Below are 25918 nucleotides of genomic sequence, written 5' to 3'. Positions count from 1 at the left end.
AAACCGGTTCAATAGAAAGCATCTGGGAAAGGGACTTTTTCCCCTGAAGAGAACCAATGGAAAACAGTGTCTCCTTCCTCCTGTTGCTTGTGACAGAGTCTTACAATTGTAAAGGAAAACCTGTATGAATCAGACACTTATTACAGAGGACTGGGATGAAAAAGAATGTGTCCTTAGCATGAATTAACCAATCCCAAAGACCACTCTACCTCTGAACTTTCTGTTATGTGAGCTAATATATGTCCTTACTGTGTAAGCCAGTTTAGGCCAGATTCCATTAATTGCAGCTAAAAAAAATTCTGAAATACTTTTTTTCAATTAATTTTTGTTATGTTTCTTCTGGGATTAACTAATGTATCGTGGGAGGACTTAGGTTGGTAACAGTTTGATTTGTGAAAATTTGTAATATTACTATAATGCAATTTTGACTTTGAAATATGAAATAACCAAAAGATATATTTGTACACATAAATCCTTACCATCAATTTCATATGCATAAACTTCACCAAAAATCATCCAGTATGGATGAAAAACTATGTCTTTAGCAAGAGTCCAAGATGGTGCTTCGCGAGGATAAAGTATTGCCTTTCTGGGAACACCAAAACTAAGTAATACAAGAGCCATAATCACTACAATGTAGAACATATTGGCCACCTGTTAAAAAATGAACACTGTTAAAATACATAGGAATTTAAACACAAAGACAATTCTTCATCTTAAAAAACAGTTTCTAATGTTCCAATAGATAACTTGAATCTTTGAGTTTCTTTTTATTCCTAGCATTAGCATTCAGGAAACCTCATCACTACATAAACCTTAACATCAAGGAAATTATGTAAAAACTGATCTGTAACATCAGATAAGTCATAGGCATCTTCTACATAATGAACCATATCACAGGCTCAAACTGGAGTCTGCCTATCTCATGTCCATGAAGATTTTAAAGAAGTATAGACATAAGGGGCAGATTCAGGGAACCAATTTCCATGAGAGTTCTTTCCTAAAACTGTTCTGTTCTTATACAGGAGGTGCAAACTATCTTTTCTACCTTCCTTTGATAGTACCTTTTGCCCACTTCACAAAAGAAAGGCATTCTTCTCACCCATCCTGAACCCTACCATGGTGCCTTGTCTCCTGGGCTGTGAAAACCTCCTAGGAGGTAAATAAAACAACAAACTGAATTATCAGTATGGGTGTTGAAAAAATAAGTGATACCCGTATCTGGTTAACAAATTCTTTTGCAAGTCACGTAGTTTGCAATTCTTTAATTTCAGCAAAATTGAAAAAGAGCCTAGCTGAGCTATCACATAATAAATCATTAAAAAACAATTTTTATTGCTAAATCACAATGTGAATTTTGACATCATTACTCAGGAATTCAAAGAATTAAGTGAAATGCTATAATGAAACTTTAATTTCTATCCACTTATTTATGTGTACAAGTGTTCAGCACTTACATCTAAGAAAGTGAATGTAGTGTCACTCTAGCAATAGGTAATAATATTCATCCACAAATAATAATCTAAGGGGAAAATCCCATGGAGATCAAGAGACTACATTTACAATAAATCTGTACTTTAATCTACTATGAACTAACAATAATTGCAGTACTAAATCAATCTAAAAGAAGTTACTAAGACATTTTCATATGTTTTGAACAAGTATATAGTGAGAGTAGAAATGGAAGGCAGGACTGTGAGAAGTAAAGAGGACAGTAAGTCTAGACTAGATGGAGAAATTATAAAATATTTATTTATATATAATCATTTAGTCTTGATCCTTTACCTTTAAAATTGTTAGATCTGCCAATACATTTTTTTTTTTTAGTTAAGTTAGAGTTGAGTCCCTGTGACTTACAATAAAAAAATCCCATAACCCCCCAAGATTCAGTTTTTTTCTTTGTAAAATGGTTAAATAACGCCTTATTTGACCACTTAAGAGAACTACTAAGAGAATATATGTTTTCAATAAACAAAATCTTGGGATAAAAGATTTTTAAAAGGCAAATAATTCATCAAAACATTATTCACGGCATTTGCTGTAATTTGGAATCCAAATTAAGTAAAGAAAAAGCCCAACTCAAAAATTCAAATCAAAACCCAAACCTGAAATATTCTAAAATTATTCAAGGTCTGTTGGCTGATGATTCAGAGGTCTCTGGATTTCATACCTTTCGCATAAAGCCTATTTGACAATCTTCCTTATATTTGATCTAAATTTTAACTAATTAAAATATCTGAATATTCCATTTCTTATATCTAAAATGAGGGTTCCTAGCTTGAATGTATAGGTATATGGAGTGAGTAGGACGAGTTCAGCATTTACCATGTAATTTTCATTAGTCTGATCTCTATTAAAGATGTCAAATGTGAAGATTTCTTCTACTTTAATCTTTCATATCTTTATGAAAGATATGAAGCTGTTTTCTCTGATTAGAAATTCCCTGCTCAAGAAAAATTCCTACCTATTTTCTAAACTTTTTTCAAATACCATATTCCTTGTGAAAGCTTTCAGTCTTCACAAAACAGTTTACCATATCTTTCTCTATCTGCTCACATGCTTGTCTTATACACTAGACTGTGAATTCCATGAGGATCTGGACCATGTCTTATTCATCTTTGTAGTCTCAGCTTAGTATAATGCATAGCATATAACAGATACCCAATGATTAAAAAATGTTAAGTTACTCTAGGAATCTACTACATACTATAAAATTCATCTTCTTTATTCATTAAAGGTATACTTTAATGAAGGATTTCTTATACTCTGCAGCATCTACTTTAAGCAGATAATTAGAACAGTAACCATCTGAGAGTACTGAAGGAGGTAGAAAGGGAAGATGGCACTAGGAGAAAAAAGATAATGATATGATAAATAAATGGCTGACAAAGGGAAAGACATAATCCTGGTGGAGGGTGGTTCTAAAGAAGATCAAAGGTAAAGAAGAAAATGAAATATATATTTCAGCTCCCTATAATTGGGATGGGAGAACCAGTGGGAGTGTTGGGAGTACATTAGAGGTAAGATTCAGATGGAAATCCAGACAGCTCCACTTTCTCTTGGCTTCCTTACTTTTCCCATCTCCATCTGTTATTAAGATTGTTCACTTTTATACTTCCTGCACCTCCCATTTACTGTATATCACCATTAAATTAACCCAATAACACTAAGTCACTAAATAATCTGGTAGACAATGAGAGCTAGAGCGGTTTTTTGCCCTAAAACGTTAGGCTAAAACCAGTTCCTCCCTCAAAACCTTAACTCCCCTAAGTTTTCCTGGAAATACCACTACTTCATGAAAGAATGCAAAATGGATGAATAATAAGTACTTCTTTGATGTGACAAATAATAAACCAGTAATTCTTAACTGGGGAGAGTAGGATACACTCTCCTAGAGGGAAAATGTGTAGTGTGGAAAATCAAGTATAATAATGAAACTTTGTATTCAAAAAATGTAAAAACTTTGTCTTCATGATGCAAAGCAATGCTGATAATCCTGTGAGCTAGTGGGGCTACTTAAAAGATAAATTTAATCTAGAAGACCAATTTTAAAAAGAACTGAGAAACAGCATACACATAATGAGCCCATTTCGATAAAACTATTATATACATTTATTCGTGTGAAGTTTGACACAAATAAACACATGTATTCATATATATGTCTTGAAGGATGGAAAGGTATACATCAAACTGTTAATACTGGATGTCTCTGGATGGTAGTTTGTCTGCACTTGCTAAAATTTTTTACAATGAATAGTAATTTTAGAATAAGGAAAGAGAAGTTACTTTCACAAAAGCAACAGAAGCATAATAGAGTTTGCCTTTTTCAACTGAAAACTGAAAGTAATTTATGGCAGGAATAGGCCCAAATTTATGGCAGGAGTAGGCCCAGTACATTTTAGATTTTTTTCAGCTCAGTGCATAAAAATTTGCACATTAAACCTGACATGTATTTAAAAAACAAAACCTGCCAGTTGGTTAAGCCTATGGGAAAGAGCAAAATATTGGGCATATTATATCAGGAAAAGATTAGATGTTCTGGATATAAATTTTTTTTTCAATGTATTAATATTTTATTTAAATACTATGCTCCATTGGTAAAAGCATATGTTATTACATGGAAGACAGCTTGTTACAATGGAACTGAGCCCCGCAAAAGAATGGATATAAATTTTAAAAACAGTCTGGATCAGTAAAGATAGAAGGAAAGAGGTACCTAAAGACATAAACCACTGACAGTATTTGTTTAGTTAGCATTATCTTGCAAAGTGCATTAATAAGGGACAAGATTAGTGTGGTGGGTTGGAATTGAGCATGAGGAACCCTTGTGAGACTTTTTCAGACTGCCCCACTGGTTGAAAATCATCATAATGAACAATCTGACTAGCTGCTTTCAATATCCATACACTGAAAAGTCACTCCAAGATGATAAGGAAAGACAGAGAAATGTCAACCTACTTCTTTTATGGTAAAGAAAAATAAAAATTTGGGGGAAAAACTTTTCACTGGTTTCCCCTATATTTTTCTTCTCTAAAGTCCTAGTTTTCAATGTTCTATATACTCCAAGCTACTACGCCCTGTCTATCCAATTTGCTAACAAGCTATACCTTATCACAAAAAAATTTCCAGTCAGGCTGTTCCTTTTTACTCCCATCTCTCTCAAGCTTTCGAAGAATGGCTCAGATTCCATTGCTTTAACAAAAACCTCCACAAACTTCTTTCCATGAATCCCTATATCCCCTACTCATTAACTTAATCAATAAACCACATTGATAGTTTACTAATATCTCATATAATTTCCTAAAATACTTTATGCAGGATAGGCTCCTCAAGCTAGATTATGCAACTGTTAAAAATAACTACAGGACTGATAAAGTCAAAAAAGAGAAATGTGGTTTCACAAAGTTCAGGGACAGTATCCTAATAACCAATCTGCATTGTCTTGCATAGCAGTGAGAATATAATAAACATTAAAAACTACTTGGTGAACAATTACAGTTTTTTAAATTTATAATCTGCTGCTAAGGATATAAAAATAAGAGAAAAAAATCTTAACTACCAACCTATGAAAATACAATTAATGTTCAGTGTTTTTATGTTGTTTTTTTCCTACTTGAAATGGCTTTATCCACCCAACCAACAAATATTTAGTAAGGAGAAATCTACTATGTGACAGGGACTGTGATAAGTATTGAGATACTAGAGGTATAAAGGTGACCAACACCAGACAAGGTTCCTACTCCAAGGAATTTAAAGTCTAGAGGAGAATATAAATAATCCAATAAGAATGTAGTTTAAAATACAGTTAGACACAGATAAATATTCTGAAGGGAAAAACATGGGTCCCATAAAATTCTACAGCAAATAAACTTGATCTAGTTGAAAAAGATCAAAAAAGCTTCCTTGAAAAAAAAACATGTTGAAGCCAAGATCTGGAGGACAAAACTAAGTTAATTAATGAAAAAAGCTAAGGATATGAGTGTAGATGAGGGTGATCATTTTACTCAGAAAGAACATGAGCTATTCTTGGTTCTCTGATAGGGGCTGTGTTAAATGAAAAAGACAAAGGTTTGTGTGACTAGAACACAAATAAGAGGTCAAAAATGGTAAGAGGTGAGACTCAAGAAAGCAAGGAAGATGTTACTACTGGAGGAAACTAGGTAAAGAGTACACAGAATCGCTCTGTGTTATTTCTTACAACTGCATGTTAATCTGTAACTATCTCAAAATTTAAAGGGAGGGAGGGAGAGAAGAAGGGAAGGAGGGAGGAAGAAAGGAAGGAAAGCAACAGTCAAACTGGGCAAGGCTTATGGGTTTCATTAAGTACACTGACTTCTAGCAGTAATGCAAAATCATTAAAAGATTTTTTTAAGAAGGAGAACTGACATACACAGATTTGCATTTTGAAATATTACTCTAGCTATAATATAGATTGAAGACAGGCCAGAGTGCTTGTGAGTAAACAGATTACTATACTACTGCCAGTGCCAGATGATGACAGATTGGGTTTAGGGTAGTGATAGTAAAGATGAAAAGAAACTCATAGATTGGAGCTAGCAAGTTCATATTTTTCAAATAGCCCTAGCAAGTAACATTTAAAAATTAAAGTATTTCAAGAGAAAACAAATAAAATAAGCTTTCCTAACTTTATCCCATCAAATATTTTCTTCAAAAGTTAATATCCTGGGCTTTCCTGGTAGCACAGTGGTTAAGAATCCGCCTGCCAATGCAGGGGACACAGGTTAGAGCCCTGGTCCGGAAAGATTCCACATGCCACGGAGCAATGAAGTGGGTGAGCCACAACTACTAAGCCTGCACTCTAGAGCCCGCGAGCCACAACCACTGAGCCCACGTGCCACAACTACTGAAGCCCGCGCCTAGAGCCCGTGCTCTGCAACAAGAGAAGCCACCGCAATGAGAAGCCCACGCACTGTAACAAAGAGTAGCCCCCGCTCACAGCAACTAGAGAAAGATGACGCGCAGCAACAAAGACCCAACTCAGCCATAAATAAATAAATAAATAAATAAATAAATAAATAAATTTATTTTTTAAAAAGCTAATATCCTTAGGAATGGGTCTATTTGCAATATGAGGCAAATAAACATGAACTATCATTCTCTGGTTCAAGTAAAACTACATTAATAACATATTTTTATGATTTTAAGAAAAAATATCAATAAACCCATGAGTATTATCAGACACCTCTCAACTTACCATTTTTCCAATCATCATTACATAAGGTCCTGCCTGTTGATTTACAGCTAGAAAATCTAGCAAACGCACATACCAAAATATTATGTTAAGACAGTAAATTAATCTTCCAGCCACAAAAACATGATTATCATATGCATTCTCAAAGTTCCATTTTGCTCCAAATCTTAGTCCAAATCCAATGAAGAAAGAAATTATGGCAATTGTATCACTGATATTGAAGTAATCACTAAACCACACTTTAATCTTCTGGCTTATTTTTCCAGCTTCAGACATAAAGATCTACAGGTTTAAACAAAAAAAAAAAGTTTCATCACTTTCTTCCCATTAAAACATATACCAGAATTCAATTATACTGTCATAGCAGAATTTTATATATCATTTAATATTTCAAAGTATTTTGACTGTCTTGGCATTTGATCACCAAAACAATTCAATAAGATATCAAAGACAGATACTTCTTATCCTCATTCTCTATATATAGGGGGAAAAAAAGAAAAAAAAAGACCCACAAATAAATGACCTGCTCAACCAAGGTCATCCAACTAAGACACTGAAAATTCTGGATTAGAACACAATTCTCTAGACTTGGAATGTGAGATACTTGTCAAAAGTTGTTTTATTTTTCACTGAAACAACACTAGGATATCCAGGTAGGATCTTCCAAAGGTGCCTTATTTGCAGAAAGTAAACAACTCAATGGTTTAAGTAGCTATACTTAGCTCTTTAATATAAAAAATATTTTAAATTTTTTGTGGGGAATGGTAATACATTTACAGCTTCAAAATCATAGTGTATCAAAAGCAAATAGTGAAAAGTCTCCCTTCCACTCTTCACCCCTAGCCAACTAATTCTCCTTCCCACTACAGGCAATCACTTTTATTACTATCTAATAAATCCTTGCAGAACAGTTTTATGAATAAAAAAATTACTTGCAACTTGCTTTCACAATTTAACAACTTAATTTCTTCAAACATGTTAGTAAAACAACAGATTTCATAAACATATGGGCCGTGGCACTCAAAGGCATTTAAAATGCATAAGCTATTAAATTCCTATTATGCCTAAGTGGGAGGGAAGTACAATGCCTTCTATCTATTTTTGCAATTTCATGTATTCTCTAAATGTAAAGTAGAGACATGAAATAATTCATATGTATTTAAATAACTGTGTTATAAAACAACATTTATATACGTACTAGATTAAACAGAAAGTATAAAAAATTTTTAAAAACCTTTTTTTCCAAAATCAGGATATTAGAAAATTTACAGTTTTAAACTGAAAACTCTGATAGACACAGGGACAGAGGGATCTAAATCTAAACGATAATTCAATGGGCAATACAGTACACTTTAGAGCAGTATAACCTAAGAGCAAAGTAAGAATATACTTATAATTTATCTACCTGATTGGCTATATGTATATTTAATACTTTTTGAGAATGGCAAAGAACATAAACATGAATGTTGAGAAAATAAAACAAAAACAAATCTATTATTTGAGACAAATCATTATCTTTGTAATTGTGACAAAGTTAACAACACAATCTCTATTCTATGGCCATCACTTTTAGAACAGCAAAACCAAACAATCTATACTTCAATAACATCATCACCTACTGGGTGATGTACGTGGGTATATGAATATACCCACCTACATCATGGTTATGTGTGTGGGTATGAATAACACATACCCACACACATAACCAAAACAAAACACCCTCCATATATACACCAAGTTACTGGTAGGAAAAACTAAAGACATACCTCACGGACTTTCTCAATAGCATAGGTAAAAATATAAGCAATAACAATCCATTCTTGAACTGAAGGTAACTGTTCCATTTGTACAAGAACCACAAATGTATAAAGCATCAGAAATCCTAAGTATGCCAACTAATAAAAAAAGAAAATACAAGATATGAATAAAATTTATTATAAAATACAATTTCTTTACTATGAAAATTTCCAAGCATACACAAAAAAAGAGACGAAATGAGCCCCTGTGAAGTATCTCCCTTCAATCATTAAAAAAGTTTCAGAAGTAACTCTTCTTCCATGCAGACATTGCATTTATCAATCAACCATTTATAAATGGTCCCCAAGGTAAAAATGTGTTATTCTAGACTTTAGTTGACTTTTTAGTACTTCTCATAGGAAGAATTTTATAATACCAGGTTTATGTTCTCAGTATAGTCCACATAATTTCACTTATATTATACCTCAGGTATCATACTATAGAACTTCATCACCATCATCAAGAAACACATACTACGTGGCTCCTCCTTCCCCCGACCACGTAGTATTCCTAAGAAAGACAACTGGTATTGGATTAGCCAAAAAGTTCCTTCGGTTTTTAAGTAAAAATAAAAGACACATTTTTCATTTTCACCAAGAACTTTATTGAACAACATATTCACCCTTTTGTTCCACTACCTTCTGACATTTTTCAGGCAACTTCATAATTCCATCTTCCCAAAATTTTTATATTTTTGAGCAAAGAACTGTTCCAGATGCCTTTTACAGTCTTCCAGGGAATGGAAATTTTTTCCATTAGGAGAAGTTTGCAAAGACCAAAATAAATGGAAATCCGAATGTGCAATGTCTGGTGAATACAGCAGATGCATGAGAACTACTCAGCCAAGCCATAACAGTTCTTGCCTGGTCATCAAAGAAACATGCGGTCTTGTGGTATCCTGATGGAAGATTATGCATTTTCTGTTGAGTAATTCCAGAAGCTTTTCATTGAGTGCTGCTTTCAGTTGGTCTAACTGGGAGCAGTACTTGTTGGAATTAATTGTTTGGTTTTCTGGAAGGAGCTCATAATAGAGGACTCCCTTCCAATCCCACCATATACACAACATCACCTTCTTCGGATGAAGACCGGCCTTTAGTGTGGTAGGTGGTGGTTCATTTCACTTGCCCCATGATCTTTTCCATTCCACATTATTGTACAGTATCCACTTTTCATTACCCATCACAATTTGTTTTAAAAACAGAATGTTTTCGTTACGTTTAAGTAGGGAATCGCATGCAGAAATACGGTCAAGAAGATTTTTTTCACTTAACTTATGTGAAACCCAAACATCAAAGTGATTAATATAACCAAGCTGGTGCAAACGATTTTCAACGCTTGATTTGGATATTTTGAATATGTCGGCTATCTCCCATGTGGTATAACGTTGATTGTTCTCGATGTCTTGATTTGATCGCTATCAACTTCAACTGGTCTACCCGACCACGGAGCATCATCCAGTGAGAAATTTCCAGCATGAAACTTCGCAAACCACTTTTGACATGTTCAATCAGTCACAGCATCTTCTCCATACACTGCACAAATCTTTTTTGCATTTCAGTTGTTTTTACCTTTCTTGAAACAATAAAACATAATATGCTGAAAATGTTGCTTTTTTTTCTTCCGTCTTCAATATCAAAATGGCTACACAAAAATTCACCAATTTTGATAAGCTTTTTTTAAATGCACGCTGATATGACAGCTGTCACAATACAGTCTAACAAAACTGTTTCGAATGAAGTTAAAGACAACTAAGCGCTACTAGAGCCATCTTACAGAAAAGACCCAACAAATTTTTTGGCCAACCCAATATTTTCTTAGCTCCCAATCACTGAGGTTGAATCCCAAGAAATGTAAACAAATATGAAAAACATTCTCCCTAGGTAAGAGAACATCCCACCTTTGAGATTCTTAACAAGAAAGGTTATAAGGAGATGATAAGGAACAATATATAATAACATCTGAAGAGTCATTTCATTTCAGAGGGAAACCCAGACTCTCTGACCCTTGAACAATTGTGGCTGAGAATTCTCTCACCGTTTTCCTTGCCTCTACCAGTTTTAAAATAAGCCATATCTCTGATTTGAGCTATAGCAGGGTAGGGAAGTAAACTGCAATAAGCAAAGAAAGAAAAAAGAAATTCCCTCAGTCACTTGGGGGAAGGAGCAGAATGCACGGCCCCACCCCTAGGGGCGTCCTGGAGGGGGTGCCCCAAACCGGGGGTGGGGGGCGGGTACCCACTGCGGCCTCAGCCCCAGCCAAATAATACCTAAATGTTGGAGTTTGGAGCAGAGAAAGGTTTACTGCAGGGCAATGCAAGGAGACCGGTGGCTCATGCCCCCAAAAACCCAAACTCCTGAAAGGGTTTCAGCAAAGCATTTTTAAAGGCCAGGAGCTGGTTATTCCTGTATTTCTCCTGAGACAAAGGATGGGAGAGATTGGCCTTTTCAGCATTTCAAAGTCAACTTTGAAAGTTCGGCTTGTGGGTAGGAGCTGGTGAGGGAGATGTGTTGACACCTTTGAAGGTATATTCTCAAGATGCTGATGTGTTTCTTCAACATAATATTGATGAAAAAACAACCCAGAGCAGGAGGAAAAACAGGAGGAAATGGCAGCTTCTCAGGGACTGCTAACATTGCAAGATGTGGCCATAGATTTCTCTCAAGAGGAGTGGGAATGACTGGACTTTGATCAATGGGAATTGTACAAGGACAGATGTTAGAGAACTATAGGGACCTGGTCACCTTTTTGAAGCAAAAGAAGGATCTCTAGGATGTGAAGGGAATGGAGACAGTAGCCACACACCCAGCTATGTCTTCTTACGACACCCAGATTTTGATGACCACAAAGCAGGCACGGAAGATTTATTCCAAAAAATGCTGCTGGGAAAACATGAAAGTTGTCGACTTGGAAATTTAAACTGCAATAAACTGTGTAAGGTCTTAACCAAGAGCTCTATTTTTCAATAACTACAACAGCATTTATAATGGAGCAACAAGCTAGCCCTGCATTGAATCAGACAATAACTTTGACGGAGATCCAAGTCTTATGAAACATCAGGGCACTGAATTTTCAGAAAACCATTCTAAAAGTAATAAATACAGGAATGTCTTTTATCAAAGCTCATATATTACTACATATAAGAGGATTTATATTGGAGAGAAGACTTACAAATGTAGTGAATGTGATAAAGGTTTTAATCAGTCTTCAACATCAACTTACTCAACATCAGAGTATTCATACTAGAGAGGAACATTAAAAGTGTAATAAATGTAGGAAAGCCTTTAATCAATCATTAAATCTAAGTAGACAAAGGAAAATTCATACTGGAGGGAAACTTTACAAATGTAAAGACTGTGGTAAAGCCTTCAAATGGTGCTCAAAACTTACTCAACATCAGAGAATTCATACTGGGGAGAAACTATACAAATGTAAAGAATGTGGCAAAGCCTTTACCCAGGGCTCAAATCTTAAGCAGCATCCGATAATTCACACTGCACAGAAGTCTTACAAAAGTACAGAATGTGGCAGTACCTTTAATCAGCATTCATATCTTATACAGCAGAGATCTCATACTGGGAAGAAACCTTACAAATGTAGCAAATGTGGCAAAGCCTTTAACTGGTTCTCAAAAACATCAGAAAATAACAGTAGAAAAAGTAGAAAAAAACCATAATAGCAAAAAACGTACAAATGTAGAGAATGTGACAAAGCCTTCAACCAGAGCTGTTACCTCGCTCAACATCAGAGAATCCATAGTGGAGAGAAACCCTACTAATGTAATAAGTGATGAAAGACATCAGTCCTAAATATATACTTCAGAAAACACCTGAAGAGTTCACAGTGGAAAGAAACTTGAATGATGAAAAAAAATGTAAAAGTACTTAATCACAAATCAAATTTAAATAAATATCAGAATACATAGTAGAAAGCATTAAAGTCAGTAACTTTTCTGGCATTACTCTAACTGAGACTGTTACAGAAAATAATCTAAAGTTAAAACACTTATAAAATTTGTTTGTTGGTATTGATCACAGGATCACAGGGAATGATGTTTGGACAGGTGTAATTATTATCAGCATCTTTTTTATATTGGCATTATTTGAGATTATTTGAAAATAATATTAGGTAGCAATCATTTATTTTTACTACTCCATGGATGTTTAAAGACCCTGTAATGTAAAATGTACAATGAAAATCTAAATGGAAATGACATCTGTCATTGATTTAAATCATTCCTATAGATCACCATTAGTTAAGTGTTCAGGGAATCATTCTTTGTATTAAAGACAGAGGATCACTGTAAATCTTAAATAGTTGTGACCATTTGCTTTTATGGATAAAAGGATGTTAGTTCATTAAAATCTTGATAAACATTCATTAAATCAACAGATAGAAGTCATGAATATTAGTTGGCATATTTGAAACAAATACATCTTCATCAATAACTAAGAAAAATATAGGGAACCCTTCCATAAGAAGTTATAAAATTACTGTACATCCATGTTTACTAAATAACTAGGCTTCTTTGTGTAAATCATAAAAATCACAATTCTCAGATCATTCTATCCAAAGAACAAGAATTCTTCTGAATTACTATAATCTGTATTTTGATAGAGAATCATAGATGGATTGTTAAAGGTTTATTTAGACCATGTGTGAACTTAATATGTTAATTAATAAAACTGAATGGTTTTTAATGTGGTAAAAAAAAATTTTGCTCAATTTTAAAATATACCATGTTACTAATTCGAAAAGATACATGCACCCCAATGTTCATAGCAGCATTATTTACAATTGCTAAGATATGGAAGCAACCTAAGTGTCCATCAACAGATGAATGGACAAAGAAGATGTGGTAAATATATACAATGGAATGCTACTCAGCCATAAAAAAGAATGAAATTTTGCCATTTGCAGCAACATGGATGGACTTGGAGGGTATTATCTTAAGTGAAGTAAGTCAGACAGAGAAAGACAAGTATTGTATGATATCACTTATACGTGGAATCTTAAAAATACAACAAACTAGTGAATATAACAAAAAAGAAGCAGACTCACAGATATAGAGAACAAACTAGTGGTTACCAGTGGTGAGAGGGAAAGCGGGGAGGGGCAATATAAAGGTAGGGGATTAAGAAGTACAAACTATTAGGCATAAAATAAGTTACAAGGATGGATATATTGTACAACATGGGGACTATAGCCAATATTTTATAATTTTATAAATGGAGTATAATCTTTAAAATTGTGAATCACTATATTATACATCTGTAACATATAGTATCAATTATACTTCAATAAAAAAAAATCATACCGTGTTAAACCAGAATTTTACAATTGGTGCATGATAAAAGGCATAAAACTTTCGTGTGATTGGAAGCTTTTTTGATTTTATTTGTATCTCCATTTCATTCTTCCCTTCATTCCTGTCCAATATTCTTACTTCTTTAAATACTTCCTAAAATAAAAAGAACATTTATTGTACATTTATTCACAACAAATTTATATTCACTTTAAATTTTTTTTCCTTACCATGGGAATCTCTTCTGTTATGTTTTGAAAGTTGTTCTCACTATCTTCCATTGTCATTTGATGAGCATCTTGAGATTGTGGAATATGAGACATTTCAGCCTTAGTTTTATATTCTAACATTAATATGGCAGGTGGAACTAAAATGCTTAGTATGACCTAAAAATTTTAGAAACACAGAAGTTTACATTTTAAAATTAATGGCCTTCAAGAATATAATAAAAGCAATAAAAAGGTATAAAAATCTCCTAATTATTAGTTAGCCATTTTGTCCCTGGTGGTGCAGGGAAAAAACAAAAACTTCACATTTTACTTATATAGAAAGAGGCCAGGTTGAATTGTTTTAAAGAGTAACAAAACATTTGAGTATTACGATATAAGGGTATAGAAAAGATTTAATAATTATTATAGACTTGTCCTGTTAAAAAATCAGGTTACAATTTGTTCAGAAAACACATTTTTATTTAAATAAAATGTAAGCCTTATGAAGTTAATATGTGCTTAATTTTATCCTAAATCTCTCTGCAAGTGTTCCGTGTCACAATGTGATTACTCAGCTTGTGCCTCTATAAACAAAAAGGTTTATTTCTGAAATTTTATGTATTACCTGCAAAACCCTCAAGCACAAAGAAATTATAATTGTGTGTCAGGGTTTCTATTATAATTGTATATCAGGGTTAATCCTTCACCATTATTTTTAGTATATGATCAGTATTTATTATCCACTTACAATGATCAGTGATTAAACTACTTGCCTGATTTCTGCCTTCTATATTCTATACCTTTTTTCAGACATAAAATAACAAAAAGGAAAGTTTAAAGTAAAATCTCTCACTGTAATGAAACTGAAAGTACCAGACAACATTTTATCCCAATTTTTAACCATAAAAACTGAGCAGATCCAATATACTTCAAGCAAATTAAAAGTAACAGATTATTAAGTTAGTAGATAGGTCCTGAATTTTAGAATTTGGGAATCATCTTTTCATAAAGCAACAACTTTTTTTTCATGGCTGCTATAAATGCCAGTACTCCCATTTGTTGCTCTCATGCTTCTGGCTCAGACTGGGGAAACAATCACTATACACCACACCTGAAAAGGATTCAGAGTGAAGACTAAGAGGGATAAAATGCCAACACCACAACCCCTACCCTCACAAATCAAGGCATTTTACTATACAGCTGAGCTAATTCCTCTGTTCTTTTTTATCTAATCACACACTTTATATTATTTCTAAGGTATACCTTGTACCAGGAATTTTTCCTCATATTCAGCCTTCCCATCCACATATCAGATAACAACATTTGTGTACAGGTGTGGGCTACAAAAGGTCTAAGTCTTGAAGAAACTGCTAACTTAAGACAGGTGGAATTACTCCAATTTTTCAGTTCATAAGTGAGCAATTTCATAGCCATGGTTTCATCTTGTCTGAAGGATTGTTCTAATAATTCAACTGCCAGTTGACCAAAATCACTATCAAAAGATAAAAGCCAAAACATATTCAGATTACCAAATTGCAGTTTTAAACCATTATCCTTAAAGTCATTCATAACATGTTCCAGTTTTCAATATTTTCACACACACACTTAGGGAATTGTGAGGCCCTATGTTTTCAGATATCCACTACTATGTGAAAATCACAAAATATTAAAATATGCCACATTAGGAACAAGACTGAAAATGTGACTCCAGAGCACTTTCCCCTGGTCCTAGAAATAAACCTATATACTCACAGGAAACCCAAACTGACAATATTCAGATACTCTGTTCAGAAAGTCTCTAGACAATATTTCAAACATAGAAGAGGGTTGGTACCCAGTAGAGAGGAAGAATAAGGTGAATAGGGACTAACCTAATATGAAAAACATCTTAATCTCAAATCCCTGGTAACATGATCACAGGATCTCTATTTGAGTTATTTCCAGTAACAACTCTTACTCTCTTCCAAAGACAGCCCATTTTGGGGGAGGGTGGTCCTATTCTCTATTATAAAGCTTCCTACAAACTACCTTTCTAGCTTAATATTCTACTACTCCCCTAAGTAGACTGTAAAACTTGTGAACTATTTTATTCTTCTACATATGTAGTTCCACCATCTGAAATGCCCTTCCAGCTGAACTAAATTTATTTCCTTAGAACACAGCTCAAACCTCACTTTCTTCCTTTCCCTACCACTTCAAATGGAACTTTTCCTAATCTAATTGCTATTATGTACAACTAATTATTAAACTTATTTCTGGCATTTCTTCTTTCTTGTTGAGATATTTAACTCTTGAACTGCAAACAATATACACGCCTAGGCAGCAAAGTTTCTTTCTGAGTTTTTATTAAAAAACTTAAAACATTTAGAAAGTGGGTTTCTCTTAATTTTTCCAATAAAATTATAATACGTAACCTAATTAGTGCGTGGCACTATAATCTCCACTTAAACCTCATCTATTTTGTATTTTTAAAATGTTTCAAATGATAAAATGTAACTTACTTGGAATATTGTTTCAATTCCTCTGAAGTATCATCTACGAGGTCACTCTGCTTTGCTTCATATGCCATTGAACGATAGATCTTACAGGCAACTAATGCTTTAGCCATTGATTCTTCACCATGCTGCCACAAAAAACGGGCCATGACCTGCCTCTTCATAAGGCAAGCCCAAATTAGCAGTTCATTAAGTGGATAAGGAAAGCGCTTGGTTTCTGGATCATCAATATCTACAATTTCATCTTTGGTTCTTTTCTTCTTTCCTTCTTCCACAGCTGTATCAATCTTTAAGAGAAAATAAATGTTATAAGGCTCATCAAAATAAGGCCATATGACATTCATGTGAGAATTTTAATAAAATACCCTTTATTCTTCAACTTCATACAGCTGCACAAATCAAAATAGTATAAATTTTACATACTTGATTTTTATTATAGCTCATATTCATTTTATAGAAATGTCATTTCCAAAAAAATGTCTTTGCAACAAAGTTTTCCAAGATTAAAGAAAGGGCCTAAATATTTCAACTAATATCCAATAAAACACAGTTTTAATGAAAAGAAAGTTTGGATAACACCTCTGGTCTTGCATGTTGTTAATCAAGTAAATATAGAATAAAAGGAGGCAGTTAAGCAATAATCAAAACATCTAAAAATTTTGGTCATTATCATAGTTAAATACTAAAAAATAACAGAATCTTTAACCAACAATGAATATCTTTTGGCATATAGGAAAATGAAGAATCAAGGATATAATACCATATCTAAAAACAAAAGATAATTCTTACTAAAACAAGGAGTTTTTTGTTTCATAATACTAAGTAATTTAGAAAGAACAAAATGCGTAAGCCAGAAAGGGTAATATTTAAACAAATATACCTTTGGTCGGTAGGGCTGTGCTGTTTTAATGAAATGATTATGCCTCATTTTTTCCTTTTTATCTGCTCTATTGCCGAAAGATTCCTGACTCTTTCGCAACTGAGGAGTGCTGCTGGAGGTATTTCTGCCAGACCTCTGAAAATAAAAGCTTATTAGATTTTATAGATTTAAATATGCTGATATGCTATAAAAAATCAGTTTTTACATATGTATGTATATATAAATATATGTGTGTACGCACACCAAAAAAAAATATAGTTTCTTCAGGATTTCAATTATAAAATATTTCTAAGTACTCTTAGTTTAAAATCTCATGCTTTTAAGGCAATCCCACTTTTACCATTCTAAGTAATTTTTAACTTCTAAAGTGTGTAAGTTCATTTTAAAGCACATCTATAGACTTCCCCCCAAATATTACGTACCCGATTATTTCCACCAAGACTATTATATATTAATCGAAAACGTTTCCGAGTGTACGTGCATCTATAGGTTCCTCCCATAAGATATTCAATAACAAGTCCTATATCAATTAGAGTGATCTTATATCCTGGAGGAAGATTTCCCTGAAAACAAAGCATTAGTTTTAAAAAGACAAAATAGTATTTCTCAATATTTCCATGCCATGCCTAGAAATGTGCCTACTACTCTCCAAAATAACAAATGTTTACTTGTTACAGGAAGCTGGAGTTGCCAGCAGCTACCTTTACAGAAGAAGGGAGTGACTTGTTTCTGTTTCCTTTTGTAAGAAGAGAGATTCTGAGGTTTTGAAGTCCCAACGGTGTGGCTCAGGAAAGGAGTATGGCTTACAACAGGAAGATAATTTGATCTCTCCACTGTACTAATACTTCACACACACAGGCAAAGAAACCTCTAAGTGCCAAGTATTCTGTTTCACTGTGGCACATAAGTTGCATTTTCCTGCATAAATAATGCTATAAATGTTTCCTGAGGGGCCCATTAATACTTATAAATATTTTTAACCAAAATTATATTGGCCATATTGTAGATTACACGTTTTTATAGCCTTGACTAGAATTCAACTACCACCTATAACATTGTTCAGAGATAAAACTTCATTTTCCCAGGGCATCAATTTACAAATGAACTTTTGGAACATAAGCCATTTGTGAGTTTGGAAAGACTGTTTCAGAATGAATTATTGGTTAAAGGGTTTAATCATCAGATGAGTTATATATATTAACCAATTCTGCCCTCTTACACCATCACCATTCTTTTCGTTTCCCTAATTATAATTTCATGAACTTAGTACTTTTTAAAATGCTTATACTTTTTATATTTTGGCTTCATCTGTGAAGTTTCTAATTTCTAGATATCTATATTCTTTAGATCGCTAATTTAAAGATATCTATATTCTTTAGATCGCTAATTTAAAAACTAATCATAGAGTCTGTCATACAGAGTGAAGTAAGTCAGAAGGAGAAAAACAAATACAGTATGCTAACACATATATATGGAATCTAAGGGGAAAAAAAAAAGGTCATGAAGAACCTAGTGGCAAGACGGGAATAAAGACACAGACCTACTAGAGAATGGACTTGAGGATATGGGGAGGGGGAAGGGTAAGATGTGACAAAGTCAGAGAGTGGCATGGACATATATACACTACCAAACGTAAAATAGATAGCTAGTGGGAAGCAACCGCATAGCACAGGGAGATCAGCTCGGTGCTTTGTGACCACCTAGAGGGGTGGGATAGGGAGGGTGGGAGGGAGGGAGATGCAAGAGGGAAGAGATATGGGAACATATGTATATGTATAACCGATTCACTTTGTTATAAAGCAGAAACTAACACACCATTGTAAAGCAATTATACTCCAATAAAGATGTTAAAAAAAAAACTAATCAAAAAACATACTTTCATCTTAAATACAAGATTTTTGTTTTTATTTCATCTTAAGCAACCTCAAAATATGCTCTATGATTAAGGATGTCATGTATGATAGATATTTTAGTTCTATTTTTTTTAAAATCTGACAAATTCCCTTATGTTATGAATTCACTTGAATGGGGAATACTTAATTTAAGGAAAATAATGTGAGTTATCTAAAAAAATGATAAGCAATTTCTCAAGCTATACAACTAACTCTTAGAAAACTCATTAATTTGAATTAGAAAATATTCAATTACTGTTTTTACTTCAGGATTTTTCACTTATGCAAGTAGAAAAACTGGGCTTATTATTATAGCCATCAATGTAAAAGAAGTTAACGTATAACAAATCTCCTATGTGAGGTTCCCAGAATTAACAACTATAGTTCTGCTAAACCACATAAGTAAATCATAATGCAAATGTGTTTAAGAAATCCCCGGACTGAAGGTCTCCCTCATTATTCAAGCTTTCTGGGAAGGAAAAAAAAAAAAGAAAGCTTTAGTTATTTAAACAAAACAAACAAAAATTAATGTGAACTGTCCAGAATAGGAAAATCCACAGAGATAGAAAAGAATTAACAGTTGCTTAGGGCAGGCTCAGAGGCAAGGAGTAGAGAAGCAGCAGGAATGGGGAGAGACAGCTAATGGGTACAAAGTTACTTTGGGGGGTATTGTAAATACTCTAAAATTGTGGTGACGGTGGCACTACCCTGAATATAGAAAGTCACTGAACTATACACTTTACATGGATGAATGTTATGGTATGTGAAATACATTTCAATAAAGCTACAAAGAAAAGCACATGGAAAAAAATAAAGAAAAAAATTTTAAGTATGACAAAGTCTAAGTTCTTTCTATGAAATGTTAGTTTAGTATTAAACATATTACAAAACACAGAAAATGACATTTCTATCAAGTTTTCCATTTTTTAATAGTACACTCACACTTAATGGCAAGTAAAACATTTGAATGAAGAATTCTAGAAGGAAAGCATTTTAGTTCAGAAACTTTAAAAATAATTCAATTAACTAAATATGAGTACTTTTTCATCAAGGGAAATAAAACTATTGGATATCAATAGTTTAAATTGTTATAATTTTTAAATAAGTGTTTAAAACTATTAATTCACAGAGAATCCAGTAGAAAAGAAGAGGAATATCAGTGTGTCAAATTTAGTCACCACAGAATGGCTTCAGACCATATGAGAGCATTATATAGGAAATCACTACCAATACTGAATATAAAAGAAGGGAGAAGAGGGAGAGAGAAGGAGAGAGACAGAGATTGGGGGGGGAGAGAAAGACATAAACAGAGAGGAAGACAGAACATTTTCAGCCTTTTTATTGGCAAAATCTGCCATTGAAGATCACCAATCTGTGTTTCTCTCAATGTCCTTTACATGCCCAGGGAACAAATTTCTTCTTAACACAGAGAAAGATCTTCCTTTATGAACAAATAAGCATTATGAACTTCATCATACTGTATCCTGGATGACTAGAAGCTCAGGTCTTAATTCCATAAACTTTCCTTTCTCTTGATTTCTGATATATTATGCTCTTTACTCCTGTATTACTACAAATTTATCCCTTATTTTATTCTCGATCTAAAAAAAGTCACTTTATTGCTAATTTTAAGATGCACTGAAATGCTTTCTAGAAACAGATGAAGTATAAATGACTTTTTTAAAATAACATTTTTCGAAAACAAAAATAATCTCTTACCTGTTTGACATCTCGAACAAGATGAAATAGCATTGGATTAGTTGGGCCTTGTTTCTTTAAGGAGAAAATAATTAGAGGAAACTATTATTTTTCTTCTAAAATAACTTAAACAATTTCCTTTTGTTACAGGACTTTTGTTCTTACACAAATTATATTGTTTTTGAGTTATACAAGTTCTGTTCATAAAATGGAACAAAGAAAAAGATGTAACTATTACATGTTGTCATATTTACCTTTAACAAGATATATAATTTCTTATGCTCTTACATTTTTACTTATGCAAAACACAAAAGCTTTTCTTTTCTAAAAGTCATGCAAACATTGCAAGCTTCACAATTATATGTTAAATTTAATTTATATTTCATTGATAATGGAGGCATTCTCTTTCCTCTTGTTAAAATGTCTGTACCTCTGTTTCTGCCACTAATCATCAAGCTGTAGCAATACATTAAATATTTTGGGTAACAAACTTTTAACATTTATATATGCCATCTTTTCCCTATTATCTTAATTCTATTTAAATATTACAGTAGACTAATGACAAGTTTCATTTTTACATTAATCTTATTTTGATGGTATCCTGTATTTTGAAAAAATACCCAGGAGTATATCTCCCCCCATCAAAACTGAGATAAATGGGCCAAAAAGATATTCTTCTAAACTTTTTAGACAGTGCTCTGACCTATATGAAATTTACTGCAATTGATTCTAAGCAGCACAAATCAAGAGAATTATTGTCAATACTTTAAATCTATTGTTTAAAAGAAATATCAAATGAGATTTTTCTCCCACCATTGTGTTACTGTTAATTTTTATGAGGTTATTGTAGTAATCAATTCAATGTACTTCTCCGTTTTGATTACATATACTTGGTAATACATTCTCAAATCTAAGTGGGTAAACTTATTATTCCTTTGAAAACAATATTATTTTCTTTGATATTAGTGGCTTTCAAATTCTATATAATATCTAAAGATGGCTATAACTGATACTGCATTCTTTTTACAGTATTTAGTCTATAGACTTAACAGCTGAGTTCCCTCAGCTCATTCTCCTCGTAAGTTAATTTTTTTTAATTTAAAATGTCAATTATTTTTAACATAAAGAAACAAACTTAGTAGAAATATTTACAAAAAATCGGTAATATTTTAGTGCACTTAGACTTACAAAATATTTACAGCTCAAACATTTCTGAAATGCAAAGTATTATAAAAAATAAAGACAGAGGCCTGTAAGTTAATTTTTAAAAAATAAATGTGTCTTCCAAGTGAATGTGAATTATTTCATGCTTTTTAAGTATTAGGAAGCTTCATTGTATTTTCTCTAATAGTATATAATCAGAGAGAAACACAATTTTTGTAATTCTATTTTATCTTAATCCATTAATGTTTATTCATTAAATATGACTTCTTAGTAAAAAATAAGTACACTTTAACACAGCAGTTCTCAAAAGTGCAATCTGGGGACTCCTGAAGGCCCCCAAGACCCTTTTAGGAGGCCCATGAGATCAAAAGTGTTTTCAGAATCATGTTAAAATGTTATTTGCATTTATTCATTCCCATTCTCTCAGTGTTCAGTGGAGTTTTCCAGAGGCTTCATGATGTGTGATATTGTGAGATTAAATTCAAAAGCAAACATGAGAATCCAGCTGCCTTCTATGAAACCAGACATTAAAGAGATCTGTAAGCCATAAAAGTATTCTACTCTCCTCACTAATTTTTTTGTTTTCTTGAAAAATATGTTATATATGTTAACATGTAATGGATTTATTATTTGTACTGAAGTACAAATTAATAAATATGTTTAAAATTTCTTGGTGTTACATTCCAATATGATACATATCAACACACATAAGCAAAACCTCTCTAGAACAGCTCTTTGATGTCCTCAATAATTCTTATGGATCTTGATAACAAAAAATTGAGAACCACTGCTTTATCATGTTATATACAATCCCTTAAACTTTAAAAAAATTTACCAATAATTGAGTTACACAGTTAAAAAAATTACTTGCCTTGCTAATGGGATCAATTTTTATTTTTAGTGTTTTGTATTTGCTTTACATTTCAGGGATAAACCTTACTTTGGCACAATGAATAATCCTTTTAATTTTTACATCTATTTGCTAGAGACAGTAGAACGCCAACAAATCCCTACTCAAAGGAAATTTACAATCCACAGTGGAAGACATAACTGTACTTAACAAACTGCACCACTGGGCTTCACTGTAGCACTGCCTTGGCATTTGAACTAGGTTCCAAACAAAGAATAAAATCCAGTAAGTGGGTAGTAGTAGCTGGAAGAAAAACACATACCAGCAGTGTGTAAACAACTAATGCTTTTTTAAAAAGTTTATATTTTGGGGAAATAGTAGGTAGATGACATAGTTGAAATATCCACTATGCGGAGGTGGGAGATAGGAATTAAAAGGCCAAGTGAGAGAAATAGCTGAGGCAAAATTTCAAAAGCTGGAGAGCTTTGAAAACCAAGTAAAGGGTTTGAGTATTATTCTATACACATTGGGAGCCATCAAAAGTTTTTAAACTGGGGAAAGATATGATAAAGTATGTCACTATAAGAATATTTAGGTTAAAGATTTGAAAATAGACAAGGAAATTAGATTACTGAAATAGTACAGGCTGGAAATGATTGAGTAGTACAAAGACATTAGGAATGAAAAGAAAGAGATAAATAGGTAGAAACTGATAAATAAAAGGAAACAGCTTTGCAGAGAAGTCAAAGTTAGAAAGCTAGGATTTGGTCATAGTACTCCTCAAGGTATACTTCTATTAGTAATGAAAAACCATTAAGAAGAGTAGTATTTACCCTCTCCAATGTTAGTGACATGAAATTTGAAACAAAATGAGAAAGGCTTTGTAAAAGGAATAATTAGTTTTCAGGAGCTCTTTAAAAGAAAAACTGAAAAACAGTATGTAAGCTGAAAGTACGACACCACAAGGTCAAAATCATGAATGTAAACACCAAAAAGGAGAAAAGAAAAAGCAATGTGTAATTTCTCCATTGGTCAAAGGAATCAAAAGAAATTTGGTGTAACAAATGACTACCAAGAAAAAGAAGAAATATAATGACTCTATAATTAAGAACTTGATCTTATAGTTTTAAAAAGGGGTGAGGTGAAGGAAAGGGTTGTTAACACTACGTCTCTTTCCTATGTGGCTATGGTGACAGAGAAGGTCTCCAGAAATAGGGAAAGGGTTTCAGACTGTCATAAAGACAATCTATACTAAGACTGGCTGTAATTTTTCCACATAATCCAGCAAAACATTAAAGGTTTTACCAATAGGAATGAATATACTCAGGTAAAATGACACTTTCCAAAGATGATAAAACTTAGTCCACAAAGAATTTTAACATACACTTACAGTGTTGTAAAGTTCTTCCAGTCTAGGAATGGTAAGGAATTTATGCATGCTTACTCCATTTTCAATAAGAAGTTTTACAAATGCAACTCTATCCATTACAAGAGCATCAAGCATAGCTTGTTCCAAGGATCCAACCTAAAACAGTATCAACATTAATAAAATTATACAAACAGTTCTACATGCAAGTCCTTAGGATTTATACATATTTGTTCCTAAACAGTTTTAGAACAAAATTAAAAAGATGCAAAGTAATAAAAGGCTAGGACTTAAGGTATATAGGGAATAGATAAAAAGACCTCACTAGAGTAGCATTCCCTAAAAAACATTCTGTAGGACAGCAAGGGTTATGTGGGGGGGGGGGAAACAAGAAAGAATCCACCATCAAGTAAATTTTGGGAAAAATACCTTAGAGCAATGGTTCTCAGTGTTTAAGAAAGGTTTTTTAGAGGGATCATTTCAATAATTGGGGGCCACTACTACATTTAATGGACACGGTCAAAAGATACCAGAAATCATACAATATGCCAGACAATGTCACTCAAAGAGGAATTGCCTTATATCTCATACAACTTTCTATTATCCTGTTAGATTCTCACAAATGAAAATCCAGCAATTCTGCTTTACATATAAACACAAAGTATTCTGTCACAAACTTTCCAAAAATACAACTGCTATGTAAGTCAGAAAAGATTGTACTTAGTTTTCTTTAGAACTGTAACAGAAACCATTCACCGTCAGAGAAAAATCGTATCTCTTAACAGCAATACAACATGTGGCACTGCAGTTTAATGTAACACGTGTATCAGTCAGCATTTGTAGCGCTCCCTTGTAAGTTTTTAGAGACACTTTTACAGACTTCAACAGACAATGAATCAAATACTCTAAAACCAGTGAAGACACAAATACAGAAATTTCACTAAGAAGCATTATAAAAGTCATCTTATTAATGTAATAATATTAGTATATTTAGTATTACTGATATATTAATATTTTAATAATACCTCATTGCTTCTGTATAGTTTTAAATATTTTGGTATCATAGGATAAAAAACTTTGTGGTGAAAATCAATACCAAAAGCACTGGGTTTGGGCTTCCCTGGTGGCGCAGCAGTTAAGAATCCGCCTGCCAATGCAGGGGACATGGGTTCGAGCCCTGGTCTGGGAAGATCCCACATGCCACAGAGCAACTAACCCTGTGCGCCACAACTACTGAGCCTCCACCCTAGAGTCCATGAGCCACAGCTACTGAGCCCACGTGCCTAGAGCCCGTGCTCTGCAACAAGAGAAGCCACTGCAATGAGAAGTCTGTGCATGGCAAACGAACAGCAGCCCCCACTCCCCGCAACTGGAGAAAGCCCGTGTGCAGCAACAAAGACCCAACGCAGCCAAAAATAAATAAATAAAAGAAATACATTAAAAAAAAAATCATTGGGTTTTTTCACCTTTTGTTTTCTAATCTTTATTGTCTTCAGAAGTTTACCATACAACTATACAACTTCTCTATAGCAGTTTCTATTACCATTTCTTTA

The 25918-nt window shown here is 33.2% G+C and overlaps 1 protein-coding gene across 2 annotated transcripts in view; it reads right to left on the bottom strand.

Moving 5' to 3' along the window:
* Positions 1-25918, bottom strand: part of TRPM7 (transient receptor potential cation channel subfamily M member 7) — a 118863-nt gene that overhangs the window by 37314 nt on the left and 55631 nt on the right. For both annotated transcript variants that reach the window (XM_036841909.1, XM_036841908.1), the window contains exons 12-22: positions 24390-24524; positions 21007-21060; positions 17818-17958; positions 17396-17530; positions 16522-16802; positions 15284-15512; positions 14042-14197; positions 13824-13967; positions 8479-8607; positions 6716-6994; positions 480-654 (exon numbers count right to left, since the gene is read on the bottom strand). In XM_036841909.1, the coding sequence (XP_036697804.1) occupies positions 480-654; positions 6716-6994; positions 8479-8607; positions 13824-13967; positions 14042-14197; positions 15284-15512; positions 16522-16802; positions 17396-17530; positions 17818-17958; positions 21007-21060; positions 24390-24524 (1858 nt within the window). The remainder of the gene's footprint in view (positions 1-479; positions 655-6715; positions 6995-8478; positions 8608-13823; positions 13968-14041; positions 14198-15283; positions 15513-16521; positions 16803-17395; positions 17531-17817; positions 17959-21006; positions 21061-24389; positions 24525-25918) is intronic.

This window comes from Balaenoptera musculus, chromosome 2 (genome assembly GCF_009873245.2).
Source record: "Balaenoptera musculus isolate JJ_BM4_2016_0621 chromosome 2, mBalMus1.pri.v3, whole genome shotgun sequence".
Lineage (NCBI taxonomy): Eukaryota > Metazoa > Chordata > Mammalia > Artiodactyla > Balaenopteridae > Balaenoptera > Balaenoptera musculus.
This window is presented reverse-complemented; position numbering and strand designations above follow the sequence as displayed.